The sequence below is a fragment of the Rhipicephalus microplus genome, chromosome 5 (genome assembly GCF_043290135.1).
Source record: "Rhipicephalus microplus isolate Deutch F79 chromosome 5, USDA_Rmic, whole genome shotgun sequence".
NCBI classification, from domain to species: domain Eukaryota; kingdom Metazoa; phylum Arthropoda; class Arachnida; order Ixodida; family Ixodidae; genus Rhipicephalus; species Rhipicephalus microplus.
The window spans coordinates 121,180,984-121,191,967 of record NC_134704.1 but is presented as its reverse complement, the minus strand read 5'-3'; the positions used below and the strand labels follow the sequence as shown (position 1 = coordinate 121,191,967).

The 10,984-nt window shown below is 43.7% G+C and overlaps 1 protein-coding gene across 1 annotated transcript in view; it reads right to left on the bottom strand.

Moving 5' to 3' along the window:
* LOC119186545 (uncharacterized) overlaps positions 1–10,984 on the bottom strand; it is a 79,556-nt gene that overhangs the window by 28,569 nt on the left and 40,003 nt on the right. The window contains exons 10-12 of the mRNA XM_075894597.1: positions 10,864–10,908; positions 10,059–10,172; positions 8,182–8,220 (exon numbers count right to left, since the gene is read on the bottom strand). Of these exons, the coding sequence (XP_075750712.1) occupies positions 8,182–8,220; positions 10,059–10,172; positions 10,864–10,908 (198 nt within the window). The remainder of the gene's footprint in view (positions 1–8,181; positions 8,221–10,058; positions 10,173–10,863; positions 10,909–10,984) is intronic.

Genomic DNA, 10,984 nt, shown 5'->3' with positions numbered 1-10,984 from the left:
AAGCATTCAATACAGGTCAGCTTGTGTGACGAACGCAGCTGTCCTATTTCAGTTTTTGAGTTGCCCAGAAATTAAACTGTGCCTTCGGTTCGGGGTTCACCAAAGAACCCGATACAGTATTACCCAATTTGCCTCTTTACAATCACCCCGTCATGCCCGGAATTACCTTTGAAGCTAATGGCATAATGAAAGTGATTGAATCACTGAAACTCACTTCATCATGGGGCGTTGACAGCATCAATTCAAAAATTAAAAAAAACATACTAAACAGATATCTAGTGCAATACTTTCACTCATTTTCTAGCAATCACTAACATCTGGAGTGGTCTAAGAGGACTGGAAGGTGGGAAAGATTATTCCAGTACCAAAAAAAAAGGTAATCCATCAGCTCAGAGTAGTTGCCGTCCAATCTCACTCACCAGCATACCATGTAAATTATTATAACATGTTATTTATTAACACGTAACCAAATTCCTAATGTCCCAACACTTTTCCCACCCCAATCAACATGGCTTCCTAAAAAGGACTCTCGTGCGAAACTCAGTTAGCCTTATTTATTAACGACGTCAGTCCCAGCCTCGATAAAAATGTTCCTGTAGATTCCCTTTTGCTTGATTTTGAGAAAGCATCTGACAATGTTCCACATAACAGATTATTTCTGAAGCTATCTTGTCTAAACCTTGATCACGTTGTTTGACTTGTTTACAAAATTTCTTAACTAACCGTAAGCAATCTGTATTCGCTAACTCGCACTCTTCTAGTTTATCTCCCGTTCTCCAAGGAGTGCCTAGAGGAACAGTTTTAGGGACCTTACTATTTATAGTTCACATTAATGACTTGCCTACTAATATTCAATCTAACATACGTCTATTTGCTGACGACTGCGTCTTATATCGTCCCATTTACACTTGTAACGACAATTTAATTCTCCAGTGTGACCTTAGTATTATTAAGAATTGGTGTGATACATGGCTAATGTCTCTTGATGTCTCCAAAACCTCATTAGTGTCTTTCCACCGCACAACGACATACGTCCCGCATCGCTACATATTTGGCAGTTCTAACGTTTCATCTGTTCAAATCCATAAATATCTGGTTGTTTCCTTAACCCAGGATCTGACTTGGGCAACTCACATTTCGAACGTGACTAACGATGCTAATTGCGTTCTGAGGTATCTGTGCCGTAATTTACGTTTTTGTTCTTCACCTGGAGAATTGCTCGCATATCAAACACTGGTCTGACCTAAACTTGAGCACGCATGTGCGATCTGGGATCCCCTCTCCTCTAAAGTGTCTAATGCACTTGAATCTGTGCAAAACCGTGCGTCAAGGTTTATGTATTCGGCCTATTCCTACCACACAAGTGTCACTAAACTAAAAAGCCAAGATAATTTTCCTCTGCTCGTAACAAGGCATAAAGTTAAACAGCTTTGCTTGTTTCATAAGTTGTATAATTTACGCATTACTACGACAGTCATTGAAGCAGTTCATCGTCACTCTGACCGCATCAACCGCCCATTGGCTGTTTACCCAGGAAAGACCCTCACCTTTGTCCATCAGCATTCTTTTTTTGTCGAAACAGCAAAAGGCTGGAATGATCTGCCAAACGATGCCGTTGTTATCTCTAGCCCCATTCATTTTAACGAAGCAATCGAAGACATTATGTACTAAAACTCTTCACTGGCCACCATTTACATTGCTCACATTAAATGCCCACCCCTCATGTAAAACTCCTGCAGGGGCCTTTGAGGTATAATAAATAAATAAAATAATTAAATAAATTATTGATTAATAGTTTCGGACGTGATGCTATACTAAATAACCAAGGCTACTAATTTTCATTTAGACGTTGCTCCAAAGATGTATAACGAAGCTCAAAACATAGATTGACAATGTTTTTGGTGTTGTTGTACGGGGATAGAAACATCACACAGAAAGGCATGTCATAAAGTGTCCATAGCAACTTTACGTGTTGGATTGTTTACACTTGTGGGGGTTAAGCGAAAACTATACTTTAAAAAGTGGTCTTCACAGCCAAAAGCCTATTTTTGTCACTTAGCAAGCTAATAGGAGCGGTAGTAAAACGCAGTGGTTGTTGCTTTATTGTCGGCAGATATATTTTTTCGTGAAGGTGAGAGGAGAATGAAATATGCAGAAAAAGCACTGGTTGTAGGGATAGTTATAGCAATTCGCCAATGTAGATGAGCACTGACGCTGAGCAAAGAAAACAGACATTGGCCAAACAGACGCTCACAGTTGCAAGTGAGCGTATTTCCTCCAAGCGTTTGTTTCTTTTACCGAGTACAGGTGCTCAAAAACCTCTAAAGAGCGATTACACTGCCTCGCCCATGTGGCCATGTTCATAACAGACAAGTAAACAAGATCAGTACATTTGTTAATTAATCCACACATATACGTATGGTCACCGCTGAGGTCTTTTCATCCTACCAATTTCTCTGAATACATCGAGCAACGCAAGTTGAAAACACAGTGAAGCCTCGTTGGCAAGACTCTACGCGCATTAGAGGCCGCGGTGTTCCATGGGATCCCCGCTGATCTCCTCTAAACAGCGTAACTGACCTCTCGGCCGGTTCCCTCTTTTGGGAGTGATAATTTTTGATCATCATCATCCACATAGATGTTCATGGTAATACTCCTCTTACACAGTTCACGAGTAACATAAAAAATGTATTTTTACACAAGGTGAATTTATTGCAGTTTCACCTCATGTTGGTTTCGACGGCTGAAAAAGGGGATGGTTCCAGTGTGCCAGCGCATAAAAATTGCCACTAAAAAGGAGAAAGCTATTGCATCGTCATCGTCATGATCAGCACAATCATGAGCATTACCATCATTACTATAATCGGACTGTGTTATACCTATTGCAGCACGGTGGCCCCTCCCAATGATTTTCAATACACCCTCTTCTACACGATCCTATTTAATTTACAGTCCCTGCAGTTCCCAATCTTAACTCTGTTCAGAGCCCAGGTCATGCCCTGCGTTATGGATGTAATTGTCGCAGAAATTCGGTAAGCCCCACTGCTTAACTTCGGTGTCTTGTACTACACAACTAGTCCTTTACAGAGTAGAATAACCATTGATTATTAACATTGCAGTAGCCCTGTGTGTAAAAATGGTCATAATAATATAAATTGTAATACAAGGTGCTGCATTGGGGACTACCAATAAAACACGTAAACAAAAGAGCGATGCTTGCACTGAGCAGCGAAAGGCTTGAAAGAAACTGTGCAATTCTGAAGACGAATATGGCTGCTTCTAGGTTGATTCTAAGCCTTAGCTAGGCGCTGAAGGTAGTTTGAAGGTTGCTTGTAGCTGGTTGCTATAGCCTTTAGCCTGGTGATGCTGTTCCACTGTTTCACTTGTTTAAAACTTGACGTGCACGCATGCGTGGTAAGGCTGGCTTGGACATAAATATACATTCTCAAATGAAGAAATAAAGCAGTTGATAGTCGGCGCTCGTGTGCGTCGTTTCTTTTCTCTGTGGGGCGTGTTTTATGTTTGCGCTGTTAATTTTAGTTCTGGGATGCCAGGCTGTTTCTACGCTGATTTTCAGCGCTGAGAGGTTCGGGGTAAACAACAAACAGTCACAGACATCCCACGGATGTCCGAAAGTTTCAGCACAAGACTTTACCTGCCGCTTAAATCAAGCGTTCGCACCTCAGATAGACTAAGAGTACGTCGTCGTTGGCGTGGACCTTCCTTCGCTTCGAGGGTTTTCTCGCAGTCGCCGTTGCCTTTCCCGTTCGCGAGTATTCTCTCGTTGTTTGTACTTGGTGTCTGTAGGTGCTTCACAGCCTTTAGTGAGCCTCACTGCTGCCTTCTTCAGTTTTATAGGACCAGGCGTGAGAATTGCGATTTACCCAATTTCTGCGGCACATATACCTGTTCATAATGATGAAGGTTTTGGGCACAGGCCGAGCAGTGGCACATACTGCTCGGCCTGTGTTGTTAGATGAATGAATGAATGAATGAGTAAATTCATTATGGTGCTTGACGGCGGCTTCTTTAGTTTTTAGTGGACCAGTCATGAGCAGTGGGGTGTAACCGATTTCTGCGGCACACACCCGTTGAGGATAGTTTCGTGATGCAAGATACAATGAACGATCTGCCGAAGAGCTTCACTGTGAGAAGGTTGAGCATTTATTGATGTGCCTCCGAACATGCTTGCTTAAACTGAACAAGGATCACATCCAATTCCGATGTGCGTTTGAACAGCAAAAAAGAAATAACAGCGAGGCCAGCGCGGAACACGCAGCACTGTCACAGCGAGAGCTGGAAAAGCGGCCTTCGAGAACTTTTTTTTTTTAACCCTTTTCGGGAAGCTGCTGCAAGCACACTTGCAGGGTACCCACCACGCCATTAATCATTGTGTAGTTGGCAGGCGCCCATTATTCCATCTTTCGTCATTCTTCGAAGAAGCGTGGTATACCTGCTACACTCTTGCAAGAAACTTTGCGCAATTTTTGTGTGCTGCGACTGACGACGATGAAAAATTGTGCCAGAAGCTTTTTAAACTCCCCATTCCCACCCCCACAGTGGTTATGCGCCACAGTTAATAGGTGGACAAGATAGTTCTTTTGTAAAGGGTTGGAGCATTTGAAGGCCTACTCGTTGCGCAATTCGCATTATGTTATACCAGGGTATTGCTTTGCTGTTCTAAAACACTTTATTATTGATAATATTGCGATTCCTTTCCCGGCATCAAGCCTGAGTAAGGCCAGTTTGCTGAAGAGTTTCAATTCAAGCATCGGAGGGGTTCAGTGGTAGAATACTGCGTTGTCACGAAGGGAAATTGGGTTTGATTAGTATTCTGTCCTTGGTGTTGCCTTTTATTTGCAGAGATTTTTTCTCAATTTCGTGTGATTGTGGTTACGGACACCGGCAGCGGCAGCGGAAAACTACTGCGCACACGCGACTCGTGTTGTGATCTCATAACTGTTTTCACTGTAAAAAAAAAAACTGTGACTGGCTTTGCTAAATAACCACGATGGCTAGAACTGGTTATAGTAATATAACCTCAGCTCATCATTCAAATGTGATGAAGCACTACCACCACGTCAGTGTAGTTACAAAATCACGCATCCCCACAAACCAAACTGAGTAGCTGAATTTTTAACGTTGAATGATAATGCACTCAATTGATGCATTAAATTGCTGAATCAAGTCCTTCGAAATATTTCATTATATATGTCTTCGTATTAATTCATGTTATCGCGAAATAACTCAGTCGCCAGTAAAAGGGATTGCCGTCATTAAAAAAGTCACCACATGCAGTTTCGAATTAGCTAGAATGGCAACACTGATCACAGTGATAACTATCCAGCAAGTAGGGACATGGAAAGGTTTTAGCTGGTTTATGGTTTTGAAACTTTCCTAAGGATAGAATGCAATATGAACAATTTTATAGTTCCTATATGAAAATCCACTAGAACTGGCGCTAACAATGGGACGATGAAATCAGCGTGGCCACATTTTATTGCAGAATACCCCATAAAAAGTTTAATTTTTATCTGTTATTGACTGCCAGAGACACGAGTACATCGAAAAAAAAGTTATGCGGTATTACTTAGCAGCACTTCACTGATGAGATTATGCTCTGATTGCGCTCTTCTACAAGACTTCGTGCACAAAGCTGCAGTGAGAACTAAAAAGGAACGCATGAAGCTGACAAAAATAAATTTCTGTCTATTGAATAATGATACTTAAGATGAACCCTATAAGTGCTAAGCTGGTTAAACTTGTGTTCTTTTGCTTTGGGAAGTGCTGTTCCAATAAAGCTTATAGTTATATATATAATTAAAATGCCTCCTTTTTGTATATCATTATAAAATAACGACAGCAGCAAAAATAAACCGCCGAATTCTGTTTAATTTTATTTCAAGAAACTTGGAATTATTTTTGTAAACTACCTTTGCAGAGCATAACATTGCTTGATTAGGTCAAGCGACATCATGCGAAATTGAGCAAACGCACGTATATTGTCTCCGCGGGAAAAATATTCACATCTTCCCGAAGAGAACCCTGATGAGAGAAGAAGCAGGCAAAGTTTTGCACGGGTGGCGCATTAGGGTTTGAACGTTGCTAATGCGGGTATTGCGGTGAGCGCTAGAAAATTTGTTAGAAGCGATGGCTGGCATAGGTCTTGTCCTTTTTTTTAGTGTAGATACGGGCGCTGGACTGGAGCTAACCCGCGTTTCGCTTTGACTACCACTGTCTTGTGATCGGCGAAGTGCACGCTGAGAGGTTACTGCAGACATTCGTCGTCGAAGTTGGTAAAGGGCAGATCGGTGCACGTTTCCTTCATAGTGGTGGCTAGTTTCCGTTCCGCCGACACGCACTTCAGCGAGAGCACGTCGCGCATGCAATTGACAAGCCACCCTCGTCCTCCTCCGCTGGCGTCAACGTTGAAGTGCCCCGCGACGATAGAAGGCGCGCGTCGACACGACGCACCGCAATGAGTCAGCGTCTCTTCCAGAGAGCACTGAACCTGTTATTTCGACAGGTTGGACGCGAGGTACAGCGCGAGGATCGTGACGTTGCAGTCGAGCATGGCAACGCACTAAGAGCAGGACCATCTTCGAGTGGTTGCGGATTCTTCTTCCAATACAGACGACTGGGCAGAGCGAGCGGTGGTCGCGGTAGCAAAGAGTGGCGGCTGGTAGCGGCAGCTGCGGGTGCTATGGTAACACGAAGGAAGGAAAAGGTAAGGAGAGGCCCTGACGTCACTCGTTGTGAAGCCGCGATGAAGCCGGAAGTCGGCCGTATTGAGTAGGCAAATTCTCCTCTCTTGTTTACATATGAATGCGAAGCAGAAGGCGCGACTCCCTCTCCGGCTCGGAAAGCACGTGGACTGCGCAGCGCGTGTGTCGTGACGATCCGAAACTAATGGAGCTGGGCTCATCACTCAGAACCAGCGGGACACCTTCAGCGAAGTCGCTTCGTCCGAGTAATAACAGGGAGTAAAAGCTCGCCGACAACGAAGCAACTACGAAAAAACGCGCGCTAGATGCACTGACAACGGCGAGTGCTTTCACATCATTAATTCAGCAACTGTACAGACAACACGATCGGTCGTGCGCCTTCTACGGTTGCATTCCGCTGCGCGACTGACGCAGCGTCCTGCCACTGTGTCCGTGTTCCGCGTGAAACTCACCTGCGTCAGCATTCTGCGACCGTGGTGACTTTGAGCACGGTGCTAGTGACAGTTAAACGTGGTTGCTGTTACGTTGAGATTACATGCAATGCTGGTGGAGAGTGTACCAAGCGGAACAGAAAAGGTGTTTTAATACGCACATGCAAGTTGTTACTGTACACACACAACACGAAACTACGTATGCGCACATGGTCCTCACGGCGTCTTGCTGGGCTCAACAGCGTCGTCCGTTGTCACAAGCAGGAGCACTGCTCAACCGTCACTGACCTGCAAGGCGTTCGTCGTCATTCAGCTTCGTCATGGTGCCCAACGCCATTTCGCTGAACACTAACTGCTTCATTCGCGTCATCCGCCGCACGACACATGGATATGCACTTGTTCTACGCACTGTTGAAACCCCGTGATGGACAAAAAGATTTGTAAACGTTGCTAAGAGTAATGTAACAGCCAGACGAACACTGCGTAACCAATAACGCGGCGCAGAGCACAGATATTGTCCACCACGGCTCAGCTCGAGACCTGGGGAAGCACAAATTCCGCCGCCAGCCGCGGCCGCTCACTGCTAGACAAGCTTCACTGCGCAACACGTAACCATAACAACGCCGCCATTGTGCCTACTGAGTATGGCCGCCGTGATGTCATTTCCGCCACATTTTTTACGCCCTGCCCCGGCTGGGCATGCCCTCTCCTTACCTTTTTCCTTCCTCCGTGTATGGTAAGCGCAGGCAAAAAAGACAGTGACGTCAGCACGCACTCTGAGGAGACCATGATATCAACGCGCAGCCGTCGCGTGACCTAGTTGGCGCCGCTCTAACACCTGCGGCGAGGGGAGCGCGTTTTGGTGTGTTTGTACAGGCGCACGGAAGGACAGCGTTACACAGGCTAATCAAAGAGCGGCTTCGCATCTGAAAATCAGCGAGTTTGGCTTTACGTAATTCAATAAGAACGTCTGACTTTTTTGTATTACTTTTGGAAGCCCTTACATAAGCAAACTATGCTCTTACCTCAGTCACTGTCGAGCGTCGGCGAATGCACTCTCCAACCTAGAATAATAACAAGAATGAATATGATTGTCAGTGTCCTAATAGTCATTTAAAGATGTAATAAAAATCATCCTTGTATAGCTGCGAGAGTGCCACTACAAAAATAAATTAAGAATACTTTGTTTGGCCTAGCAATGACTTCATTGTCACGCCTTTAACAACCAGGCATGGAACACGCGTCATTAGAAACAAATATTATTACTTCATTTGGAGACTTTTTTTATTCCAACTTGATTTTTATGAATCAGCACATCAGCTGTAATGAAATATGGAACAAGGTAAAACACGTGCCGGTGCGAGCAATTCATTACGAGTTGATCTGTATAAAATCAACCTCACGCGATACCCGGCATATGGCACTATCTTTCTGCTCACGTGTGTCGCTATTTTTTTCGAGGCTGACATTATATAAGATAAAGCTAGTACTAAAAAAAAAAAAACTGTCTTATGCACCTGTCAGGAGAAATGGAAGTCTTCCCGGCATTCTTAACCATGAATTTATAAAGGGTATATTTACGCACGTTTGTCTTGATAATTGTGCCTCTAATATATACGAAAGCTCTTGTAGGTGTGTGTAAAAGCAAAGAATAATTGGGGCAGTACGCTATTTGCATCCCGCGGGCCGCGCAAAGGCGTGCCAAAGAACAGAGCTTACGCCGGTCAGCAAGAGAGCAGAGCGTCCTTTATTATCAAGCCAGGCTCGCTTATATTTAGTATGAACTTAAGCGAGGAAGAAAAACGAACGAGAGTAGTGGCGATAGCTGCCGCCGCAACAGAACGAAAGATGCGCACATAATCGTGCGCGCCGCGCAATAGTGGCGTTAGCGCAGAATATGCAGCCATATCTTGGGCCAGTTAGCGCATCGTTACTTGAATGACGTAGCACATGTTTTCGACCTTTCCGTCTTTCTGCATCTCCTTGCTTGTCTTTGTCTATTCTTCGTTTTTCTCATTTCTAATCTTGCACTACGGCTTTCAGGAGTAAACTTACTGATTCGGCGCTTCTTTATCCTCAAATATGCGTAAGGGGCTTAACGCGACAAAAAAAGTATGATAGAGGGGGTCACTGCAATCACGTAAAAAAATAATACCCGACGCTCTCAGTTTTATTTGAGCTTGCCAGAGTAGTAAGTTCACCAGATATGTATTTTTACTTCTGTGTAGAGAGTAATTGTAAGCTGTGTCAGAGCATGCCGTAAGCTGACCAATTCGGCACCTACTACCTCCTGTCACACAGGCAGTAAATGTTGTGACACTCACTGTTTGAAAGGTACTAAGTATATCTTATTTCTGTTCGGGCAGAAGTGAAAAGGGAATGCACACATAATTATACTCTTTGTTAAGCCTCGCTGTGTCTTACCGTTTTTTAATGTTTGTAGTCATAAATTGATAAATAGCGTTCACGTATATTAATTATCATGCCTACACTGCTTCATCAAGCATTTCATCTCATGTGCTGTACTCCTTGAATTTATTCATTTTTTGTTATCCTCTTTGTCTTAACTTTTTTGACACCAGCGCTATAATAAATACAATTGGTCACGACCCGGGTGGTAGTCTTGTGCAATAATTCAGTATCGCTATTGCCTACAGTTACCATCTACATACCAGCGTAGTATAGTGAGTCTGTAAGAACCTCATTGTGGTCCAAAAGTGGCAGAGACTAGATGGGACCGGAGGTTCCACTAGCCGAGTCAGGGGGCTCTTAACAAGAATGTGCCGAAAGCTGGAGAAGTTATTGCACTTACTGACCGTGACACTGTCTCATACAACCCGATATGTCCTATTTAAAATTACCTCGGTTTGTTGACACTTCATAACCACAATATAAATCATACCTGACGAGCCACCATGTTGCGCATACGTAGGGCCTCAGTGTCCTGGAACTTTTTGCTTCCGTGGCCGGGCAGCGGAGGCGAGCGGCACATCACGGTCATTTCTCCACTCTCGTTCTGCAAGATTTGGTGCCGGGTAACTGATGCGTGCAAGAGCAATATTTAAACGTAAAATTCGACGAGAACCTCTCAAGCGACACGAAAAAAACAGGATACCAAAAATTGCCTTTACATCTGGCAAGTTAATTAATATATTGACGCATTATTCGGAAATCAGTCGTAGGTGGAATCTTCTCCGGTGATAAGTTGTGTTTTTTTGTCCTGCCTAATTGTTTATTTCTACGTCATAATCAGTAAACTTGAGTTCAAACCTAAAAGTGACAATCCCTACGATTTATGTCCTGCATAGCTGTGACTGCAACAGCAACACGGGCCTTAATCTTTGCAACTTATTTCATTGAACATTTCAATATATTGATGATAATTGTAAATAGTCATGACCTGTGTACCGAGCATTGTGACCATGAAAGGTTGACAAAATCATCTAGTTTGAGTAGTGGCTCCAGTCTCACTTATCTCGTACGCGGTGGAGTTTGGGCTTGTTCACTGTTCGGTATTTTAACACAGTTACTCTTTTTGATTTACTTTCAAAGGAAACCAGATTTGTGCAATGAGAGTTAAGTAAAGTAACCAAATGCGCAATTCCACTATCCTCTTCAGGTGGGTCCATCTATTCATATGTACTATAGAATGACAATAAGTACCAGTGGCGAGTATCGCGTGAAAAAGAAAGTCAAAAGCTGCATACCTTTTTCACGTCCGGGTAGAGGCGCCTGGCGTGACATGCGACGATCTGAGAAAAAAAGTTAGGCATTACAGTTTGATGCAGAATTACTAACCCGGGGCATTATCACGCGGTTGTTAAATAT